Genomic DNA, 25,411 nt, shown 5'->3' with positions numbered 1-25,411 from the left:
ACCTAGAACAGTGCCTGTCTGGTCTGACTGTCGAGTGGTAGTGATCAAATTGCCAGAATCAGCTGATTGGATGGTCTTAATTTTAGTGGCAAAGAAATAATGGGCTCGTTCCACTTGATAAGACGTGCTGCTTGTATTAATTCAAATGGTGTTTCATTTATACTCGATTCAACATTTTGGAAATTTTTTTTCCAGAGTTAACATGTTAACAAAGTCTGGAAAAGGCCAACTAATTGCAGACTGAGCTGCAGAATGACATTACTAATTGCACCAATGTTACTTGCTAATTGCCAAATCAGACCAATCTATAGCCTAAGTGATGTTGGTAATTCAGTGCTGATTGGGTGCAGTTTTAGGCAGCAGTTTAAGCTAAAAGACCACAGACTGATTTAATTCAAAACCCGTTTCATTGAAAGAAATAATCCAATAAATTAGGGGCTTTCGTTCAAACAATCTAGTTGGGTTTAACCATAATGTAACATTTATAGAATGCCATTAACGTAGAAAAATATCTCAATTGCTTTCCAGGAGCTTAATCAAACAAACTGGGTCTGAGTGAAAACAAATGTCAGGAGAGATGACCATAAGAGGAAAGAACCAGATTGTGGACAGTAGCACTGTTGCTCAGTGGTTAGTACTGGTGCCTCGCATTGCTAAGGACCCAGGCTCCATTGCAGCCTTGGGCGTTTGTCTGTGTGGAGGTGACACATTCTCAGTGTCTGTTGGGGTTTCTGCTGGGTGCTGTGGTTTCTTCCCACATTCCAAAGCGTAGATCAGGTGGATTGGCATGCTAAATTGTCTGTAACGTCCAGGGATGTGCAAGCTAGGTGGAATTGACATGGTTAAAATAAGGGGTTATGGGAATAGGGTGAGGGTGTGGGATGCTCTTCGGAGGATCGGTGCACACTTGATGGGGCGAATGGCCGTAGGGATTAAAAATGTTTAAAAATCGTTTCATTAAAAAATTGAAAGACAGATGGACGGGGGGGGGGGGGGGGGGCTATGGAGTACTTATAAGCAAGTATGAGATTTGTAAACCTGAGGCACAAAGCAGTATCTACCCAATTCATGGTGGGCTTGAGTACACAACATAAAACTAAATTAATGCTGAGCTGCAAATCATGAAGATAGTGAGATAATAAAGCAGGGAAACAATTCCCACTGGTGTGTGCTTAATGCATCAAAGGTTCACATCAAAGTACATTGATAAAGAACAGATTAAGCTTAGTTTGCCTCTAGCCCCTATGTTAGTGAAGTTGAGATTAGTGGTTCAAGCGGTATGTAGAAATTTCTGTTCTTGTCAAACATTACCTGCTAAAAATGCAACTCTCCATGGACAAATCTTAAAACTTACAATGACTTTTCATCCTAAAAAAATATACTTTGGATTTTTAAAGTTATTTTGCAAATGAGCAGAGTTTTAATCCCATAATGCATTTAAAAATCGTACATTTATTTTAAAAAATTCTTAAATTGTTCATTGTACTTTACCTTGAGAGACAAACACTGCAAATCCTATCTGTTGTGTAACAGTCACAAGTTAGTTCTGATGGACAAATGGCAGGCCTCCGGCTTAAGCTGCTTGCTGTACACTTGGTTGTTATTTTGCGTTTTGCCACTATTATTTTTCTGGATGGAACATCTACAGTTTTTGTAGGTCTCATTGGCTGTAAAACAAAGAGCTTATCTGGAAAGTGCAGATCTTTACAAACATCTAAATCAATGTAGCAGACCAATCAGTGCATGTGTTTTAATTAGCAGAAATTATACACTTATACTCAATTAGGTCCCATCTACCTTGGTCTTTATTATCATGTTATTTACTGATAGAGGGACCATGGGTTTTTTTTCACAGGCGTGCTTGTCATGGTGGACCTTAGGATTGGAGGAGAAAGTGAGGACTGCAGATGCTGGAGATCAGAGCTGAAAATGTGTTGCTGGAAAAGCGCAGCAGGTCAGGCAGCATCCAAGGAACAGGAGAATTGACGTTTCGGGCATAAGCCCTTCTTCAGGACCTTAGGATTGACCTGGCACTGGTTGGCAATGAGGCACTGATTGAGGGAGATGCATTTGGCATGCCTTCAAACTATCATTGAAGAGATCAAACATCCCCACCACCTAATAGGGGTCTCTGGCTTGTAACTAACCAAAATGGAGATGCATTCATGAAAGCACTGAACAAACTGAAAGAATCTGCCAGGAGTATGTAGAGGCAATTGTGAGGTATCAGAGAAAATGCAAAAACCTCCAAACATCTAATCTATCCCACAAAAGCAAAAAATAAATTACTGGAAAAATCCAGCATCTGTGAAGCATCTTGTTATGAAGAAGGGTCACTGGACCTAAAAATTTAACTGATTTCTCTCCACAGATGCTATTTTTTCAGATTAGATTCCCTAAAGTATGGAAACAGGCCTTTAGGCCCAACAAGTCCACACCGACCCTCCGAAGAGTAACCCACCCAGACTCATTCCCCTGCTCTATATTTACCCTGGCTAAGGCACCTAACACTTTGGGCAATCTAGCCAATTCACCTGACCTGCACATCTTTGGACTGTGGGAGGAAACTGGATCACCCAGAGGAAACCCACGCAGACACAGTGAGAACGTGCAAATTCCTCACAGATAGTCACCAGAGGTTGGAATCGAACCTGGGTCCCTGGTGCTGTGAGGCAGCAGTGCTGGTCACTGAGCCACCATGTCGCCTACCAGACCTGTTAAGTTTTTCTCGCAATTTCTGTTTTTGTTTTAGATTTCTAGTGTCCGCAGTTCTTTGAGTTTTTTGTTTAGTACCTAATCTATCCAATTATCAAACACCAGCATGTGGAGGGATCTGCAGGTCATGAAGACTTATCAGCCATCTCAGAACCCTGAGAACAAGAATGGAAGACAATTGTCCTCAATCCCAAGTACTGTCTAATAAGTGCGTAGTAAAATGTGGTTTAAGAGCTCATTTGAGAACAAAAATTACAGTTAACAAATTATGGAGATGCAATACTGAACTTTCAGTAAGCTGCAATAGTTGAATATTGTAATGTGGAGTAAGCTATTACCTTCCAGGATTATATAACATTTTACAGACTAAATTCTTGGGAATCATTACACTGGCTTAGTACATTTGACTTGCGGAAAGACTTGTGTTTGCACTTATAATGGTTTGTGGGGCAACTGGAGTGAAATTTGAGAGTTAAAAACAAAAAAAACGCTGGAAATCACAGCAGGTCAGCCAGCATCCACGGACAAGAGCAAGGTAACATTTCGAATCTCAATGACACTTCATCAGAGCTGACTTGAAGTGTGGGGAAGGGGCAGCATTTATGCAATTGGGTGTTTGGCCCGGGGTTGTGTGTGTGCGTGTGTGAGAGACAGAGAGAGAGGGGGAGAAGGAGAGTGTGTGTTACGGTCATAGTGCAGCTTAAGTGATGAGAATATGAGAACTGGAGAACAATGGTGTGTCTAACTGCCAAACAGGACAGAACAGATAGTTGGAACAAGTTAATGAAGATGCTGGAATCTGCATAGAAAACAATCAAAACTGGCAATTAGTGGTTCAGACAGCATCCATGGAGAGAGAGCAAGCTAATATTAAGTCGACATGACTCAACATCAGAGCTGAAGTCAGAACAGATAATCCCTTTGGAATGGGGGAGGGGAGAGAAGAATGCAATCTGGGTACACCTTCTAATTTGAGGAACTGGAGGAAACTCCAGGCCAAAGTGCTTTAATATATTACAATTGTCTGAGCCAGGCTTAATAGAAATGCTTTCGTGTAGGCGTCTTTTTGTATGTATGTGTGTAAATGTATGGAGTACAACCATCAAATTCATCAGTTATTGATAATCAGAATGGACAGATTTAGGTTTGCACAAAAATTATACAATTATAAAAAGAAGCTGTGTGTCAACAGGTTAATAACTTCTTACCTTACTGCTTGTACCTTCATAAACTTCAGTGCTACGGACGTTCAAATTTCTTTCCCCAAATACAGAGCGCAGAACTGATGAATCTCCCTAAAATAAAAAAAAGTGTTATTAGTATGGCCGAATTTACATATGTAAAATAACACATAAACCAAATCATATCTTTGTATTGTAAGTGTTAGTATTTTGAAGTAAGATAAAATCCTCAGTTAAAAATATGAATTGTGTATTACATTAAGCCTGCTCACAGCACCCTGTTAGATGAGATTCTCTACAGTATGGAAACAAGCCCTTCGGCCCAACAAGTCCACCACCAACCTTCCGAAGAGTAACCCACCCAGACCCATTCCCCTACCCTATATTTACCACAGACATGGGCACCTAACACTATGGGCAATTTAGCACGGCCAATTCACCTGACCTGCACATCTTTTGGATTGTGGGAGGAAACCAGAGCACCCAGAGGAAGCCCACACAGACACGGGGAGAATGTGAAAACTCCTCATAGACAGTCGCCCGAGGCGGGAATCAAACCCAGGTCCCTGGCACTTTGAGACAGCAGTGCTAACCATTGAGCCATCGTGCTACCCATATTACCTGTTGCTCAGAAACGGCACAAGTTATTCAATTAACATTTGTGCTACACAAGTGTCAGGCAATGACCATCTCCAGTGTGAATCTAAACATCGTCACTGGCCACTCATTGGCACCACCATTACTGAATTCCTCACTGTTAAACAACAGTGTACTGTGGCTGCAAGAGCAGGCCAGAGACTAGGAGTACTGCAGCAAATAACTCACTTCCTGACTCACCAAAGCTAGTCCATCTACAACGTACAAGTCAGGAATGTGATGGAATACACCCGACTTGCCTGGATGAGTGTAGCTCCAATAATACTGAAGAAGTTTGACACCGCTGAGAACAAAGTAGCCAATCAATTGGCACCACATTCATAAATATTCAGTCCTTCCAGCACTCATGATCAATACAAAGTGCTTCTACCATCTATAAGGTACACGGCAGCAATTCACAAAGGCTCCTTAGACAGCATGTTCCAAACTCACAACTACTTCCATCTAGAAGGACAAGAATAGCATTTTGGATGTACATATGAAATGGACTGCAGCAGTTCATACACCATAGAAAGCATCCTAGCTGGAAGCATCCTAGCACAGTATGACAACTGCTCATCCCAAGACTGCAGGAAACTAGAGTCGTGAACACAGCCCAGTAAATCACTTAAACTGGCCTTCCATCCATTGACTCGATCTATATTTCCTGGTGCCTCAGGAAAGAAACTAACATAATAAAAAAATGTCTCTCACCTTGGTTATACTCTCTTTCACCCTCGTCAGGCAGGAAATATAAACAGTTTGAATACAAGTGTGAAGAGATTCAAGAACAACTTCTTCCTCACTGTTAACAGACATTTGAACAGACTTCTCTCTCTGAACCTTTTCTGTGGTTAACACTATATTTTGCACTCTATTCTGCTACCCTGATGCACTGTGTATGGTACGATCTGCTTGTATTGCATGCAAAATAACACTTTTCACTGTATCTCAGTACATGTAGCAACAATATGTCAAACTCAAACAAGGGCAATGAGACTCGGAAAGTCTCATACTTTATAGCATTGAAAAGACAGCTAAATGCGGTCACTAATTTTTGCATAGACATCCAAGCAATAAAAAGTTACAGAAGCTGTAAATGTTTACTCAAAGAGAAGATTCAGGAATTCTAAGCATTCAAGGTCTTAAAGAGTATGCAGCAAGATAAGCTTTGATAAATTGAATGGATACACATTCTAAGCTCAGGGCTATAACCTTGTGGAAGAGGGAAAATGACAACAAATAGGAGGAGAAGTTTATTCAGCAAATGTCTGCTGTGCCACTTGATAAAATCAGTTTTTTTTAAGATTAGATTACTTAGTGTGGAAATAGGCCCTTCGGCCCAACAAGCCCACACCGACCCTCCGAAGAGCAACCCACCCAGACCCATTCCCCTACATTTACCCCTTCATCTAACACTATGGGCAATTTAGCATGGCCAATTCACCTAACCTGCACATTTTTGGACTTTGGGAGGAAACCGGAGCACCGGAGGAAACCCACGCAGACACGGGCAGAATGTGCAAACTCCATACAGCCAGTTGCCCAAGGCAGGAATTGAACCCAGGTCTCTGGCGCTGTGAGGCAGCAGGGCTAACCACTGTGCAGCCCATGTGATCTGGCTGCAGTCTTAACTCTATTTTCCTGCCTTTCCCTATAACTCTCAACTTCTTTCCAGATCAGAAATCACTCCTGCATTGATCAAAAATCTAAGTCACCTTCAATGCTCTCTGGAACAGAATTCCAAAGGCCAATAAATTAAAAAAAAAATTCTTTCCAATTCAATGGCACTTTCTTACTCTCAAACTATGCCTCAAATTCTACATTTCCAGACAAAAGGTCACATACCCTCAGAATCTATCCTGTCAATTTCCTACAGAATCTTATATTTCAACTTTATTCTACGAAACAATGACTACTCACAATATAATGTTCATGACTTAGATGAAGGAAGTAAATGTAATATCTCAAAATTTGCAAATGACATAAAGCTGGATGGAAGGGTGAGCTGTGAGGAGGATGCAGAGATGTTGCGGTGTGGTTTGGTCAGGTTGAGTGGGGAAATGTATGGCAGATGCAGATAAATGTGAGGTTTACCACTTTGGTAGAAAAGGTAGGAAGGCAGATTATTATTTGAATGGCCCTAACCGGAGAGAGGGAAATTAAACCTGGTATCCTTGTGCACCAACTGCTGAAAGTAAGTGTGGAGCGGCAGCAGGCAATGAAGAATGCAAACTCTATGTTGGCCTTCACAGTGCAAAGTTTTGAGTACAGGTACAAGGATATCTTACTGCAATTATACAAGGCATTAGTGAGGCCACACTTAGAATATTGTGTGTAGTTTTGGTCTGAGGAGGAACGTTCTTGCTACAGAGAGAATCCAGCGATGGTTTATGAAATTGATTCCTTGAATGGCAGTATGAGGAGAGATCAAGTCAGTTAGGATAGTATTTATTGGAGTTTAGAAGAATGAGGGGAGGATCTCATGGAAACCTATAAAATTCTACAGGGCTAGACAGGTTAAATGCAGGATGAATGATCCTGACGATGGGCGAGTCCAGACCAGGGGTCATAGCTTAAGGAAAAGGGGTTAAAAATTTTACGACTGAGATAAGGTGAAATTTGTTCACACAGAATGCTTTGATGGGTCTTCAAATTTGGCCATCTGGGGCATTACCTTACCAGGATTGTACTACTGGTCTCCAACAGTCAGAGAGATAGAGGAGCAGATGTAGGCAAATCTCTAATAACTATGAGAGAAACAGAGCTGTAATTGGAGGGGATTTCAACTTTGCTAACAATACCACATTAGTGTGAAAGGTTTAGACGGGATGGATTTTTACAAAGTGCACCCACGAGAGTTTTTTCTGCCAACACATAGACAATCCTACTTGAGATGGGGGGTGAGGAGGATAAAGAATTCAACATTATTACACAGGATCTGGCAAACAAACTGGAGCAGTTACTTGTAGGTATGTTTATATTTGCACAGTGGAGCTTTTTGAAAGTAGCACATCAGAATTCAGGGCCAGCATATTTCTCAAAAGGGCAAGCGCAGCAAATGCAGGGAACCCTCGATGTCAAGGGATGGAGAGTTTGATAAAGGAAAAAAGGAATCACATAATAGATACAATTAAGATGAGGTCTTTCAATAGTATAGCATGTGTAAGAGGTTAGAAACTGGAAAGACTAAGAGGGGCCACAAAATATCTTTGACAGATGGGATCGAGAAAAAGCCTTGAGATTTTGCTAAATATATTAAGAGTAAGAGGAAAAAAGTGGGACCTATTAGAGACCAAGAGACAATTTGCGTGAGCCAGTGGACATGGGTGAGGTCTTCAATGAATACTTCTCATTTGTATTCAAAGAGGAGAAATAATTGTAGCTGTTGATTTCAGATGGGATGATGAGGCTCTAGAACACATTAAGATTAATAAGGAAGTGGATTTAGATGTTTTATGGAAGCATAAATCCCCAGGGTCTGATTAGATTATCCCAGCCTGCTATGAGAGGCAAGAGGAGATTGCTGGGGGCCTGGAAGACATATCTAATACTACATTAGCTATTGGTTAAGTACCAAGTGACTGGAGGATAGCTAATGTGGTTCCTTTGTTCAAGAAAGGCTGCAGAGATAAGCCAGGTAATTACAGACCAGTTAGCTTGATAGTAATGATAGGGGAATTATTGGGAAGCATTCTGAAGGAAAGGATTAATCAACTTGGAAAAGGAGGGATAATCAGCATGGTTTTTAGAGGGAGATGCTGTCTAATTTAATTGCATTTTTTTGAAAAGGGGACTGAATGTACTGATGAGGGTCATGCAATTGATGTGAATTACTTGGATTTCAGTAAAGCCTTTGACAGGATTCCACATAGAAGACTTATCCAAAAGGTAAGACCCCCTGGGATCCAAGGAAAGTTGCCAAACTGGATCTAAAATTGTCTTGCCTGCAGGAGGCAAAGATTGATGGTGACCACTTGTTTTTATAATTGGAAGCCTGTGACCAACAGTGAACCACAGATTCGCTGCTGGGATTCCTGCTTTTTGTTACGTACTGACCTGGATGTGAATGTAGAAGGAACAATTATTAAATTTGCAGATGATATGAAATTGGTTTTGTTGTTGATAATGAGGAGGATTGTCTCAGTCTACAGTCTGATATTGACCAGCTGATAAATTGAGCACAGCAATTGCAGATGAAATTTAATTTTGGGAGATCCAATAAGGGAATGATATGTATGGTGAGTCCTTCAAGGATACTGAGGAACAAAGGGGCCTTGGTGTACAAGTCCATATATCCTGGAAGGTATCAGTGCTCAGGGAGACAGGGTGGTAAAGAAGGTATACAGGATGCTTGCCTTCATTAGCAGGTGTACAATATAGGAGCCAGGATATCTTGTTACAAACTCTATAAAACATCTGATTTGGATACAGATGGAATACAACATGCAGTTCTGGTTGCCACAATTTGGAAAGAAAGTGAGTTAACTGGAGGGCGCAGAGGAGATTCACCAGGTTGAAAAGGCTCACTTATGAGAAGAGACTGGATAGGCTGGGCTTGCTTTCCTTGGAGCAGAGGAGGATGTTTAAGAAGACAGCAAATGACAGGAAATTTTAGGCCGATTAAACTGACTTCAGTCGTTGGTAAGGTTTTGGAGTCCATTGTGAAGGATGAGCTTTCTGAATACTTGGAAGTGTATGGTAAAATAGGACAGAGTAGCATGGTTTCATCAAGTAGAGGTCATGCCTAACAAATCTGTTAGAATTTTTTGAGAAGGTAATGAGCAGGTTAGACCAAGGAGAGCCAATGAATATTATGGACCTGGACTTCAAGAAGGCCTTTGACAAGATGTCGTATAGGAGGCTGCTGAGTAAGGTAAGGGCCCATGGTATCAGAGGCCAGGTACTACGTAGGTAGAGATTGGCTGCCTAGCAAAAGGCAGAGAGTGCAGTTAACAGGGTCCTTCTCAGAATGGAAGCTGGTGACTAATGGCGCACCACATCTTTTCATTTAAACATCAATGATCTGAATGAAGGAACTGAGGGCATTCTGGCTAAGTTTGCAGATGATAGAAAGATAGGAGGAGGGGCAAGTAGCATTGAGGAGGCAGGGAGGCTGCAGAAAGAATTAGATAGGTGAGGAAAGTGGGTAAAGAAGTGGCAGATGAAATACAATGTGGGAAAGTGTGAGGCCATGCACTTTGGTAGGAATAATAGAGGCACAGACTGTTTTCTAAATGGGGTGAAAATTCAGAAATCTGAAGTGCAAAGGGACTTGGAGTCCTAGGTGGGCAAATACAATGCTGTCATTCATCTTGAGAGGACTACAATATAAAAGCAGGGCTTAAATTCCTGAGGCTTTACAAGACTCTGGTCAGACCACATTTAGAATATTGTGAGCAAATTTGGGCCCCATACTTCAGGAAAGATGTATTTGCCTTGGAGAGGTCCAGAGGAAGTTCATGAGAATGATCCCAGGAATGAAAGGAATGAACATATGAGGAATGTTTGAGGACTCTGGGACTATAGTTAATGGGGTTTAGAAGGATGAGGGGGGATCTGATTGCAACTTACACAATGCTGGACAACCTGATCAGAGTGGACGTTGGAAAGACATTTCCATTGGCAGAAGAGACGAGGACCCGAGGGCACAAGCCTTAGAGTAAAGGGAAGGCCTTTTAGAATGGAGATAAGGAGAAACTTCTTCAGCCAGACATTAATAAATCTGTGGAATTCATTGCCACAAAAAGGCTGTAGAGACCAGGTCATTGAGTAAATCTAAAAAAAAGAGATAGAAAAGTTCTTGATTGCCAACGGAATCAAAGGTTACGGGGAGCAAGTGGAAAAATGCTGCTGAAAAACCTATCAGCCACGATTGAATGGCAAAGCAGACTTGATGGGCTGAATGGCCCAATTTCAGCTCCTACATCTTATGGATCTGACAGAAGTCTGCAAAATTATTAGGGGCATAGATAGAGTAGATTGTGAGAATCTCTTCCCTATTACAAATGTATCTAAGACCAGAGGGCATAAGTTTTAATGTGAGGAATAATGCTTTCGAGAGATCAGATGAAAAATGTTTCCACCCAGAGGCTGGCAGATATACAGGATGTGCTGCTAAGGGAGCCATGTACTCTCACACCATTTAAAAAGCATCTGGATGAGTACTGAAAATACCAGGGCATAGTAAAGAATGAACCAAATGGTGATAAATGGGATTAGTTTGGTGTTTGTTAGCTGGCATACTGTTAGCTGGTGGGCCGAAGTGCATGTATCTATACTGTATAATTAAAATTGCAGGATATGCACTAGCTATCTAACCTTTTCAGTCCTATATATTACCAAGTGACTATATTTTACACTTTCCTGGAATCAAAGAATTTGAGAAACAGCAGCTAATTAGAGTTGAGACAGAAGAACATAAGACATAGGAGAAGAAATTAGGCCATTCAGCCCATAGAGTCTGCTCCGCCTTCAATCATGGTTGAGGAGTTTATCACCCCATTCCCCTGCTTTTTCCCTGCAACCCTTGATCTCCTTTACAATCGAGAACCTATCTATCTCCATCTTAAATATACTCAATAAACTGGCAGTGAATTCTACAGATTTATCACTCTCTGGGTGATGAAGTTCTAAAAAGCCTTCCCTTTACTCGAAAGCTGTGTCCTCAGGCCCTAGTTTCTCCTACCAATGGAAACATCTTCCAAACATCTGCTTTGTCCAGGCCATTCAGTGTTCTGTAAGTTTCAATTAGATCTCCCCTCATCCTTCTATATGCCATCGAGTGTAGACTGAGTCCTCAAATGTTCCTCATATGTTAAGCTGTTCATTCCTGGGACCATTCTCGTGAACCTCCTCTGAACACGCTGCAGGGCCAGTACATCCTTCCTGAGATATTGGGCCCAAAATTGCACATAATACTCTAAATGTGGCCTGACCAGAGCCTTATAAAGCCTTAGAAATGCATTCCTGCTTTTATATTCAAGTCCTCTTGAAGTAAATGCCATCACTGCATTTGCCTTCCTAACTACTGACTCAACCTGCAAGTTTACCTTGAGAGAATCCTGGACTAGAACTCCCAAGTCTCTTTGCACTTTAGGCTTCTGAATTTTCTCCCCATTTAGAAAATAGTCCATGCCAGTATTCTTCCTACCAAAGGTACATGACATCACTTCTTTACCCCTCTCCTAACCTGTCCAAGTCCTTCTGCAGCTTCCCAGCCTCGTCAATACTACCTGTCCCTCTACCTATCTTTGTGTTGTCTGCAAATATAGCCAGAATGCTCTCAGTTCCTTCATCTAGATCGTTAATGTATAAAGTAAAAACTTGTGGCACCAACATTGAGCCTTGTGGAACACCACTTGTCACTAGCTGCCTCCCTTAGAAAGATCCTTTTATCCATGCACTCTGCCAACCAGCCAGGCTTGTAAGATCAGCTATGATGGCACTCCATGGTGAAGCAGGCTCAAGGGCCCCATGGTTTATTCTCCCATTTCTCATGTTTGAATATGATCATAAATCTCAAGATGGAAGAACTACAGCATGTCAAACAGCAATCCTTACTCATTTTATTTTGCAACAGTGCAACAGCTATTACTGCAAGTCGAATAAGCTTCAGGGCTGCAATAACCCTAACCCTATCATACTTTATGAGTATTGCTAAAATTTTCACATGCTAGATTACAATGTTAAAAATAGGAGGCTAGCATTATCTTTTAAAAAAGGACTGAAGAAATTTTACATGCAATAATTGAATGTGCCAGCAATGTTAGTTCCTTCAATTTTTTTATACAACCTATTATAAAGATAAACGTGAAAGATGGGCAAGACACAACCTTTCCATTTTTAGCTTGTGAAAGAGGCCAGGGCCTTTTAATAGGCTGTTTGCCAGAAGCATGTTGAGCCAGAGGTTTATTCGCTGTTCCACTGTTTGGAAGCTTATTTCCAGTGCTGGTTGTCGGTTTGTTCTTTGAGCTACTTCCCTGTTGGTCCTCTGTCTTTACGACTTTAAGGAGTTCTATTTTAGTGTCAGGTGTACCCTGAGCTAAACCAAAGTCCACTAATGCATACCTGTAATGTAATGAGACATTAATAAAAAAAAATGAAATAATTAGGGAAGAGTCAATCATCTTGTCCAATTCTCTTAAATTAGGTGTGTTCAGCAAGTTAGAAATTAATTTATGTAGTATTCAGTTGTCTATGGTATCTATTCTTTCAGACTAATGAAATAAGAATGTAAAAGTTGCTATGACAAAATTATAATGAACTTTTAAAAGCTCAATTAAGCAATAAAACAAATATTTTAATTTAAGATAAAACCACATGCACCAGGATACAGATATTTTATGAAAAGAAGGTTTCTAGTTTTGTAAAAGTACTTATTTATGATAGCTGCACATTGTAATATATAACCATATCCAATTCTTTTTCAGGATTGTTCCTGGATCAAAATAAAACAACATTTTTTTCTATTAGGGTAGCTGGCATGAAATAATACGTGCATTCTCTTCATCCAAACAATACGTTTTAATTACATAACATAGGGATGAGATAGAAATTCATACTTTTTCAGGCGTCCATTATATAGGAAGTTACTTGGCTTGATATCACGATGAATGATACCAAAGTGATGAATGCGTTTCAAGGCTTTTAATAAGTTATACATATACTCCCGTACATCTTCCAACTTTATAGAACTCAAAAGATCCTGAAAAGTAACACATTTCATTTAAACTAAAATCATTCCCAGAACATTTCAATTTTTAGCTAATCCTTGGCAATGCAAATTGAATTATAAATAAACTTACCAAAAAGGACTCATGCTCCAGATATGGCATGACAATAACCACATGATCATCTTTCCTTAAGCAGTATTTAACTCCCATTACATTGTCTTCACCCCTAGAATAAATGCAAATAACAGGTACAGAAGATGGTCAAGAAGGAAGTCTATTTCATCATAAAATCAAATTGTATTATGCAATAACTGTTAGTAATTGTATTTATCCAATGGTTGTCAAAAGCAAGTAGTCAAAATTTGAGAATATACAATAAGCTATCCCTACACTTAGGAGGGTAAAGAAAGATCGATACATTGCCTATTTTAAAACACCAATAACTCTCAATAACATAATTCAATAGGTATGTGTTGCGTAATATAAAGTGACTTTAAGAAACTGGATTTCAACAAAGGTCAAGAACACCACCACCTCTCATTATCTATACATTGCTTTTCTAAAGAAAACTGACATGAGCTATCACTAGTTAAATACTTCATAATAGCAGCACAACTCATTAAAGTAACAAGGATGCCAAGTCATCACAAAATATCTCAAGGTTTAAAACACTTAGTGGTAAACAAATTGATATAGAGAAGTAGACAAGTTTGGAGACAAGAATTGACAAATTAAAACTCAAATACTGAAGAGGTCAGTTACGTAATGAGCTTCAACAGAGTTAAAAAATAGTTTGTTATGGTGAAGGTTCAAAGGGTGTCAAATATAGAAAAATATTTCTGTGGGAACATAATATATAATTACTTCCATTTGTTCTATTAAAATAAAAGAATTAAACAGTGATCTGTCATAATAGTATATTAATAGAAAAGTACTTAATGTGGCGTAAAATAGCCATGTAATCTAAATACAAAAGAAGCCCTTTTCCTTTCAGATAGGTTCCCTCAGCTCATCAAGGCAATCTTCGCAACACATCTGTTCTAACTCAGTTCAAGGTTTCTCATTAAGAATGACAACTTTGTTCCAGACGCAAGATAAATCCATATCAACAGCACCCGTTATGTTCTGTCTAAATTGAATTACTAATTGCAAATTTAAATCAGCAATGTTCGCATGAGAGTCGCATAGATTGTTTTTAAATTGAGGGCAGGCAGTTCAAATGAAAGATGGCAGGTCATGATTTTTTAATCACTTCTGCTTTTTAATTTCAACCTGTGTTCAATAGCAGAGTTAACTAAATAGTGCTGAGGTAAAAGACATGACTGGGGTCTACAGCACCAGCATTAAAAGACAAAGGATACCTTTATTAAGCTAGTTTAATAGGAGATCACTATTGATATGAATAAACTCACCATTTTAGATCACCATATCACAACACCACAGAGTACTTGAACACCACAGTGCCTCCAAATAAGTGATTAACGAATAACCAAAAATACTTTGAGCACTAAGAAACGTGCTGAGCATATAAGTAGCAGGTGATTCACAATGTAATGCCCTATGATCAGTATTAAATGGACAGCCACTTTCTTTCTCTGTGTTCCAGCAGCTGATGTTGTAGGCGTTTGTAGAATTATGCTTCCCTTGAGGATGATGGGCAGCATGGAGGAGGCCAACAAAAAGGGAGTGGAAAAAACAAGAAAAGGAGAAGTATCCTCAGGAAGAGATGTTTTAAATAAAAATCCATTAGTATTTGCTTGTATATGCACCAATCTCACCAAGCATTACAAACAAAACCTTGATTTGAATACAATCAAGCTGGTTGATGACATGAATAAAAAAGTTGTGGCTTGTTTTAAACCTTCATGTTGCAAAGAACTCTAAAAAGAAAGAATCAAAATGCAGGAATCCAATGCAGAAGCAAATACCATGGAAGCTGTCTTATGGCATCTGTGGAGTAAACAAGTGCTAATAGGCAGAATTTTCCTTGCCCGCCCTGGAGCTTTTAAAAGGGTTGGTGGGAGAACTTCAGTGGGAGGAAAGAACTTAGTTTTCTGATGGCATTATGTTTTGCCATAATGTTCTCAGAACCTTTCAGGTGGTTTAGTTTTCCAAATCTTCATGGTCAGGAACCTGTTGTGCACTCATTAACATGCCATAAATACTCAAACTCTGGAGCCCGCTCACAGGCACAATCCTGTTAGCTAAAAGCAAGAATGTTCACGACAACAACCATATGGAGGTGTATCTGGCAGAAAAAATTCCTTCCTCCAAGCTCTGGAAATACAAACTTCTGTTACTTGACTCAGTCATCAGTTTGCACAAACACTGACAGTATTAGAGGTGAAATTTTCCCATGTTATTCAGCTCAAGAAGTCTGGCTTGTTAGATGCTTAGAGATAAAGGGGTAAAGCATAACTAGAACCAACAAGCCTACACAATGGAGACAGCACATTGGCTGATGCCAGCAAATCTGACTGGACAGACAAATGGGGCTGAGCTCAAAAGGTCAGCTTTTGTGATTGTTCACTGTGATTGTCCCATAAAAGCCCAATGACGTGATGGTACATAAGCTGCTGAGTGTTGTAGTTCCTTTTAAGCATGAGCTCTGGGAGATCTATGAGAAGCAGTACTACCGAGGTGCCAGAAATACTACACCGATAGTTGCAATTATGTGATAAACATTGACTGCACATGGTATCTGATGGAGATGCTTGGTAATAAATCTCCTGTGAGACAGTTGTTATGACCATGTGAGGAGTCACAGCTCCCCATCTTACAAATCCCTCGGTCTGCAGCATCAATTTTTTGAAACCCATGTCCATCATACTTCAATTAAACCTAATCAAATCTAAGAAATGAAGGAGAACCTATTCAAAGGGTTTTTTTTGAGGGGAACAAATGTTACATAAAAAGTGCAACACACAGAAACACTGATAATGAGCTTACAAAGAAAAGGGTAGAATAGGGGCAAAATAAGGGGTTATCTGCAATAGACTGTTGTATTTTATTTTAAAAGCGAGTCTTTGAATAGTGAGAATGAGAAGTCCAGAGTCCACCTGTTTAGCTGTTGGGTTTTTCCCTCCGTAAATGGCAAATTACAAATGTCGTGAGTTCTCAGTAAATCATTGCTCATATTTCAGACTGAGAGGGAGAGAGCAAGCCTTCCAATTTTTGTTCACAAATTCATGTTTTGTTGTCTCTCTTTCACTGTTCAGATGCAGCTGTTGATAAAATTGTCCATTTGTATATTCCCAAGTCTGCTCATTGCTTTTCCAAGCTGAATATTCTGCAGACAACTTTTCAGCTCGAGATGTAACTTCCAGAAAGGTGTGTATCAGCTAAGGAATACAGATCTGAGTTCCAGTGGTCTTTCAGAGGGATATTAATTTTGGCTCAAAACAATCCATTTTATTGTTGGGTCCATGAGCTTAGATGACCGCAGCAGCTTTATTAGTTCTAGAAGATCATACAAAACAGAAACAGGGGTTGGCTGTTTGGCCCCTTGAGCTTGCTCTGGCATTAATAACATCATGGCTGATCTGACATTATTCGCATCCACTTTCCTCTCCTTTCCTCGAAACCCTTGATTCCTCTACTGATCAAGAATTTATCTACCCCAGCCTTAAAAATACACAAGGACTCCGCCCCTGCAGCTCTGTGGCAAGGAGTTCCAAAGGGTCAAAACCCTCAGGGAAGAAATTCCTCATCATCGCCATCTTCAATTGACACCCCTTTATTCTGAAACTATGCCCTTTGGTCACAAGACCATAAGAGCAGAAATTCAGCCATTCAGCCCATGGAGTCTGCGCTGCCATTCAATCATGGCTGATAGGTTTTTCAACCCCATTTTCCCGCTTTCTCCCTGTACCCTTTGATCCCCTTAGCAATCAACAATATACCTATCTCAATTTTAAATATACTTAATGACCTGTCCTCCACAGTCCTCTGTGGCAATAGTTTCCACAGAGTCACCACTCTCTGGCTAAAGAGATTTCTCCTTATCTCTGTTCTAAAGGGTCTTCCCTTTACTCGAAGGCTGTGCCCTCAGGTCTTCGTCACCCCTGCTCATGGAAACATCTTCCCAACATCCACGCTGTCCAGGTTATTCAGTATTCTGTAAGTTTCAATCAGATCTCTCCAACCCCCCTCATCCTTCTAAACTCCATTAAGTATAGTCCCAGAGTTCTCAAATGTTCCACATGTTAAGCCTCTTGGGATCATTCTCGTGACCTGCTCCAGGGCCAATACATTTGAGGTATGGGGCCCAATATTACTCACAATATTCTGGCATGGGCAGCATCCTCTCAGCATTTACCCTTATGAATCCTCTAAGATTCAATGAGATCACCTCTCATTCTTCTAAACTCATTAAGTAGAGTTCCAACCTGTTTAGCCTTTGCTCATAAGACAATCCATCCACGCCAGCAATTATCCCAGCAAACCTTCTCTGAACTGTCACTGATGAAATGATATACTTCCTTAAATAAGGGAATCAATGCTGTTCACAATACTCCAGATGTGGTCTCACCTTGTACAGCTGCATTAAGACTTCCCTACTCCAACCCGTTTGAAGTAAGGGCCAACATTCCATTAAGCTTCCTGATAACTTGCTGCATCAGAGTGCTATCTTTTTGTGTTTCATGCACAAGCACCCACAAGTCCTCTTGTGTTGCAGCTTTCTCAATTTAAGTAATATTTTGTTCTTTTGTTCCCTCTTCCAAAATAAACGTTGCATTTTCCCACGTTATATTCCATTTGTCAACTTTTTGCCCACTTACATAGCATATCAATATTTCTGTAAATTACATTCTTCTCAACTTTCTACCTATTTTTGTGTTGCCTGCAAATTTGGCTAGAGTAACATTAATTTCCTTCCTCAAAGTCAATAAAAATTTATTGCAAACAGTGGCGGTCCGAGCACTGATCCCTGCAGTGGTCATTGGGTTTCCAACCTGAAAAAGAACCCATTATCCCCACTCGCTGTTTCTTGCCCATGAGCCAATTCTCTATTCATGCCAATACCATAGGGTCTTATTATATGACTTAATTTTTTGTGTGGTACCTTGTCAGATGTCTTTTGGATGTCCAAATGTGGCAAATCTACTGATTCCCCTCGGGCTAAAGGTTCCCCTCAACCTTCCCCAACTTTTCGAGAAGGTTGAGGCTTCTTGAAAAACTCTAATAAAGACACAATTTCCCTTTCATGAAGCCAGGCTAATTCTACTTGATTAAATTATAATTTTCCAAATGTTCTACTCGTACTTCCTTAATAAATGATTCTAAAAATTTTCCAGATGTTAGGTTAATTGGTCTATAGTTACCCATTAATTGGCCTCCTCTTTTTGAATAGGGGTATCACACTAGCGGTTTTCTAAATTGGAGAAGGTTCAGAAAAGATTCACCAGGATGTTGCCAGGACTGGAGATTTCGAGTCATAAGGAGTGGCTGGAACCTATTTTTCCAGGTGAAAACAGCAAAAGGAGCATGCCGCCACACCAACCGCCTACCCACGGGCTCTTCACAGCTAGCAGTGAGCTAATTTCACCAAGCACCATCTTTGACTTCTACGATGAGAATGCTCGACATCCAGTTTGTTTGGCACATTTGCTAACTTAGGAAGTTGAATATAAATTTGGTGAACTGAGTGTTACTAAACAAATTAACAAGCTATAGCCCCTCAATCATCAATTCATTGCTGAATAGTGAGAAACTCTCCATGCCACCAGACATATGCATAAAAAATGCAGCAAATTGCTTCAGCCATCAAAATAGGTTTTAGGAACAGAACTAGGCCATTTGGCCCATTGAGTCTGCTTCACCATTCAATCATGGCTGTGGTGTTTATCAGACCCCTTCTCTTGCCTTCCCCCTGCAACTTTCAATCCCCTCACTAATCAAGAACTTTAGATACACAAAGAACAGTCCAGCAAAAGAATGGGCCCTCTTGACCACCAATACTGTGCCAACACATGATGCCTTTCTAAACTAAAAATCTTTTGCTGCTCTGCTGTCTGTACCCCTATTATCTCTGCCTATTTATATATCAGTCATAATGCCTCTTAAACATTGCCATTGTCCCCCTCCATGGGCAGCACATTCCACACACCTACCACAGTCTGTAAAAACACCTGCCTCTCACATGTCTTCTAAACTTACCCTGCTTTTTCTTAAACGTACATCCCCAAGTAATTGACATTTCTACCCTGGGACAAGACTCTGACTAGATTAGAGTGGTGTTGGAAAAGCACAGTAGGTCAGACAACATCCGAGGAGCAGGAAAATCAACGTTTTTCTTCATCAGGCTTTTGCCCCAAACGTCGATTTTCCTGCTCCTCGGATGCTGCCCGACCTGCTGTGCTTTTCCAGCACCACTCTAATCTCGACTCGGATTTCCAGCATCTGCAGTCCTCACTTTTGCCTAAAAGACTCTGACTCTCACAATTTTGTAAACTTCCAACAGGTCACCACTCAGTCTTTGATGTTCAAGTGAAAACAAACCAAGTTTGTCCTTTCTCTCCTCACAGCTAATATACCCTCCAAACCAAGCAACATCCTGCTAAACCATTTCTATACCTTGTCTAAAGCCTCTACATCAGTCTGGTTATCTGGTGACCAGAAGTGTACACAATATTCCAAATGCGACCTTACTAAAGTTTTATACAACTGCAACATGACTCACCAATTTTTATACAATATTCCCTAACCGATGAAGGCAAACATATCATCTGACTTCTTGAACACCTCATTCACTGTGCTGCTCCTTTCAGGCACTGTGGACCTTTACATGTTGATCCCTTTGTATGCTATTACAGGTTCTACCATTTAATTTAGTCTTCCCACCTGCATTAAATCTATTTGCAAGGGGAACACTCAGTGGTCCATATAGGTACCAATGATGTTGGTGGGTCAAGGAGAGGGGTTCTGTACAGGCAGTATCAGAAATAAATACTCAAAAAGATAGTCATCTCTGAATTATGGCAAGGTTTACAATAATGAATACTTGTCTTATAGATTGGTGTGGGAGAAATGGACACTAGTCCTTGGGACACTGGCACCAATGTTAGGGAAAATGAGAACCATATGTTGGGATGAAGCTACACCTGAACCATGCTATAGCTGGTGTTCTAGTAGTATACTGCATAAGTAGCAAATGAAAGAAGCTTTTAAACCAAATACTGAGGGTTGGGGTTAAATTTAGGAAGATGTGGTAAAGCAGAGCACAGCGACACAGCAAGAGAGATAACGTTTAAAAACTGACAGGTTTGTGCTTTCTACCCTACCCTAAGATTAAATCAACAGGTAAGGCTAAAGGTTACAAAAATAATTGAAGGAAAAAGCTGAAGGGTCTATGGCCGAAAGCATGCAGCAGTGAAAACAACAGATGACTGATCATGAAAGAATAAATACAATCTAATATCATCGCACAGACTTGGCTGCAGAGTGACATAATTTGATAGGGGATATGAATATTGAAGGAAACAAGATATTGAGGTAGGCTACAAAACTAGGACAATGTGGAGAGTTGGCTCTATTAATAAGTAATCGTATCAGCACAATACAGAAGGATGAACAAAGTTCAGGACATCATATTTAGGGAGAAATGAGATATGATAAAGATAAGAAATCAGTTGTGAGATGTGCTCACAGGCCCACTAATAGTAATTATACAGCAATGGGAGCTTATCAAATGGACACAAAAAGGTCACAAAGGTGTACCGATATGTTAAATGGATGATCAAGGATGACTTTATTGAAACAAGCAAAATCTTGACAGGTCTTTAGAGAGGTGGATGTGGATAAGATATTTGAATTGAAATGGATAATTTATTGTCACTTGCATTTTACAGTGTAAAATACAGTAAAATACAGAGAGAACCTTCAATTGTCATCACAATCCAGTGTTATTTTGAATAGTTTAAGAGTGAAAAAGGACAGTCCATCATTTTCTACTGCCTCCGCTGTGTGGCCTGAGCCAGCTTACCAACAACATTTGTACCTCCACCGCCTGCACTGGAAGCACCAATGTAGGAGTTTCCACGATTTAGGTGCCACCTCTCTGCCATTGGGCCCATCTTGCCAACACTGATGCTGGGTCTTGTGTTGAACCCACTCTCCCCCAACAATCAGGAGTCTCCAGCTCTGCTGCCTGCTGCCTACACCTCACCAACAACCAGGAGACCAGGCCTATCGCAACCAGGAGCTGCCACGTCAATAATCAGGAGTTCCGATTCTGGGCCTGTCACGACCACAACCAGGAGTCCGTGGCTCCGCTGTTGCCTCACTGATAAACAGGAGCCCCTGGCTCAGGTCCTACCACAATCAGCAACTGCTGCAGCTGCCTCGGCGATGACCAGAGTTCCTGCTCCGGGCCTGCCGTGACTGTAACCAGAAGCGTACTGGCTCCGCTGCCGCCTTGTCAATGCCAGGAATCCCTGCTCTGGGCCGACTGCAACCAGAGGTCCCACTCCAACCGCCCTTCTCCAAATGTCACCTTGATGGTGCCACCATCTTGAATTGTCCGCTGCTGCCACCTCCAATTGCTGGAAGAGCTTTGCTGCCGCTGGTCCCGAATGCTGAGCTACATCCTTGCTGCTGCGGCCTCCAAACACCGGGAGGAATCACGTCCACCCCCACTGCCTGTTGGGAGCTTGCTGCCATTCTGCACTTGGCCTGCTTTCACTGCCACCCTAATGCCACTGATTAAACTGTCACAAAAGGCTTTAAAGAAAATGAACAAAAAAAGGAAAAGTAAAGAAAGCATTTGGGAGCAGATGAGCACCTGGCACTAGAGCCTGCATGCAGCCCTGCTATTCTGTTGCTACTCTGTTGCCATATGGGAACTACGATTCTGTTTCAAAATAAGGGGTCTAAGTTTTGAAAATCTACAGAACACTGTTCGTCAAAACGTAGTGGAAGCAGAGTCTTTGAATTTTTTTTAAAAGGCAAAGATGGACTGATTCTTAATATGCCAGGAGGTGAGAGCTTATTGGAATAGGCAGGAATGTGGAGCAATCAATCGGGGAAGCCATGATTTATTGAATGGCGGAGCAAATTTGAGCAGCAGAATGGTCTCCTTCAGCTCCTATTAAGTGAGTTTGTCATCGCAGACGTTATTGGCCTTCTGTATAGTTCCAGGTCTTGCATCAGACTGTTTATTTTCAGTTTATTTTGATGAGTGGCATTAGGGTGGCAGTTTACTTGCATGGTCATCTATCAAAAAGAATCTAAACCATGAATCATATGGAAATTCATGAAAAACCACAGGCCAACTTTGAACCCACCTTCACCAACTGTATAACGACCAACTTTAAATAAAGCTTTAAAAGACAATACTGTTTGAAAGCTATTGGCACTACTTTCTTCTCCATCTCCCTCTTTTCATACAGTAATATACATTATCACGATATCAGCAGGTCTTTCCAGTGTCACTTTGTGGCTGGTCTACATTAAATTATCCATTGAGAAGACATTAACTGTCTTGAGTCAGGGGTCTGTTATTATGAAAGACTACAGCAGAGATCCAATAAATCTTATGGTGTCTAAGGTCACCATAAAACAAGTCATTTGACTTTAAAGAGAAATGGGGCTCATGTGACTGCTGAGTAAATGTACATCTGCATAGAATCCCCACAGTACAGATAGAGCCATTCAGCCAGTCAAGTCTACATAGACCCTCTGAAGAGCACCCACACAGATCGACATCCCACAGCCCCTGTAACTCCACATTTATCGTCTGGCAATCCACCTAGCGTGCCCATCCCCAAATACTATGGGGCAATTTTCCATTGCCAATCCATCTAACCTGCACTTTGGACTGTGGGAGGAAACCGGAGCACTGTTCAGAAACCCCATGCAGACAAGGGGAGAATGTGCAAACTCCACATAGATAAAGAGTCACCCAAGGCTGGAACTGAACCAGTGTCCCTGGCGCCAAGAGGCAGCAATGCTAACCACTGTCCCGCCCCAATTTTGTGCAACTAAGTATGGACCTAAGTTGGTATTAGAATGAATCCCTTTGCGAATGATCCTTGCTGCAATACTCTGAACAAGTAGAATTCATATTGTCTTCATCCCAAGGATTGTGGTATTGAACAGACAGTAAACGAGGTCTTAGTCTTCATCACTATATTTTCAGTGGAACTTACTGAAAGATATTACAAGAATTAAGTACAGGACTAGTTTAACATCGGTGCCTTCAATAGTCAAGTTCCTTTCTAAAATATACTGTCTAGAACTCAAAATTAAAAATGGTGCATCCAAAGTACTATTAGTAAAATTGTATTCAATAACAATTCACCACCTTCAAGAGGCTATTGAGAGAAATTAGGAAAAAAGGAAAAGCATATTCTCAATTTGTAATGTTACCATTTGTCAGTCAGATTCCTAGTTTAGGTCTGTATGACTTATGATGGCTTGATAATATACCTGGACATAATAGGCTTACTATAGAAATTTGAAAATTAGGACAAAAATCATTGTGGATTTAAAGTTAGATTTCAGCATATTTGCTCCAAATATTTCTTTTCAAACAAGCATAGTGATAGAGCCACATACATGGAATTTTAACAATACCTCGGTCAAATCTGCAGTCAAAACAGTGTTTCTACAACCACAAAGCAAAGTACAGAATTTCTATAAAGCATTCATTATATTTTCAACAAAGCAAAGGATCATTAAATATCTTTGTATGAAATATGACCAATGTTTTGCATTTTTCCATTTTTACTGTTTTGTTTACATTCCTATAAAAGAATACCACTACTAATTGGATGCAAAAAATTAGCAGATAGGAAACTTGTTAAGTAGCTGCTATTCAGAGAACAGTCATGCAAATAAAATTTTGTCATTAGCTTCGACACATTGTGCAAAAGCTGACAGATGAAGCAACAGAAAAATATAGGTGTTGATACTGACCCAGCAACTGTCAGACACTGAAGTTCAGCAGCAATTCGCACTGGATGGCTCGTGGGAATTAGATGTTTAAGTGCAAACTTCTCTACCATTCCTGACTTCAACTGAGCAGTAGCCAAATACACAGAACTGAATGTACCTGAGAAAAGTTAGAAATAATAAATCTTAAACAGCAAAAACAACTTTTTCTGAAATAACCAAGAGTTTGTCAAATTTTGCAGCCAGGTACCTACATATGAAACATGTAAACAAAATACAAAAAGAAATATATATAGAATCTCTAGAAGCAATGAGTCACATATTTTGCATGCCATTAAAAAACTCAAGAGATTTTAAACTGTACAGTTTACAATGCTTGGCGCCAAACTAACTGGTTGTGTCCCAGCTTCCAAAAATATGTACAGCAAAAGCAGGTGGATTTTGATAAAAGCAGTCAATTTGACTGTGCGTTAGTGCACATCATACCACGAAGCCTACATTAAAAAGATATTTGGAACACTACTCCAATACCAGAAATCTAATATCAAGCAGTGGGGCAAGACGATTCATTTTTCTTTTAGTTATCAATGCTGGTCCCTTTTGGTTTATAAACATAAAAATCATATAGAAGAAAATGGGGACAGAAAGGTGATGATAAGTAAGCCAATGACATGAAGATTGGCCTGGTTGTTGTCAGTGAAAAGGTTTTCAATGACTGAAGGGTATATATAAGTTGGTAAGAATAGGTAGATCAGTGTCAGATGAATTTGATCCTGGTAGCTTTAGCGGAAGGCAGTACTCTATGAATTACAGGAGACTAGAAAGGTCAGAGAAACAGAGAGATTGTCCACAGATCCCTGAAGGTGGCAGGTTAATAAAGAGAGTTAAGGTGGCAGGAAGACCACTTGCCCTTATTTGCTGTGGCATGGTAAGAGCAGGAAGATTACACTGGAGCTGCACTGAACGTTGGTTAGGCCACAGCTGGAGTACTATGTGCAGTCCTGGTCACCAATATGTATGTGATTGCACTGGAGGATATGCAGAAGAGATTCACTTGGATGTTGCTTGGGATGGAGCAGTTTAACAATGAAGAGAGGCTGGAGAAGCTTCAGTTGTTTTCTTTGGAGCAAAGAAGGCTGAAAAGGGACCTGATCGAGAGGTGTATGATTAAGAGGCATGAACAGTGTGGATAGAGAGCACTGTTCTGGTTAATTGTAGGGACAATATCAAGGGGGCATACGTTTAAGGTAAAAGGAACGAGGGAAATCTAGCTTTTGGATCCAGAACTGGCTCAAAGCTAGAAGACAGAGG

At 40.4% G+C, this 25,411-nt stretch overlaps 1 protein-coding gene across 2 annotated transcripts in view; it reads right to left on the bottom strand.

Moving 5' to 3' along the window:
- The window catches only part of cdc7 (cell division cycle 7 homolog (S. cerevisiae)), a 97,821-nt gene that overhangs the window by 29,047 nt on the left and 43,363 nt on the right, over nt 1–25,411 (bottom strand). For both annotated transcript variants that reach the window (XM_043698773.2, XM_043698774.2), the window contains exons 4-9: nt 24,125–24,260; nt 13,340–13,433; nt 13,097–13,239; nt 12,368–12,602; nt 3,924–4,010; nt 1,492–1,667 (exon numbers count right to left, since the gene is read on the bottom strand). In XM_043698773.2, the coding sequence (XP_043554708.2) occupies nt 1,492–1,667; nt 3,924–4,010; nt 12,368–12,602; nt 13,097–13,239; nt 13,340–13,433; nt 24,125–24,260 (871 nt within the window). The remainder of the gene's footprint in view (nt 1–1,491; nt 1,668–3,923; nt 4,011–12,367; nt 12,603–13,096; nt 13,240–13,339; nt 13,434–24,124; nt 24,261–25,411) is intronic.

This window comes from Chiloscyllium plagiosum, unplaced genomic scaffold (assembly GCF_037043375.1).
Source record: "Chiloscyllium plagiosum isolate Xiang-an unplaced genomic scaffold, Cpla_swu_hap1 HiC_scaffold_9, whole genome shotgun sequence".
Classification (NCBI taxonomy): Eukaryota; Metazoa; Chordata; class Chondrichthyes; order Orectolobiformes; family Hemiscylliidae; genus Chiloscyllium; species Chiloscyllium plagiosum.
Note: the sequence above shows the minus strand (reverse complement) of the source record. Positions and strands in the feature narration are given on the sequence as shown.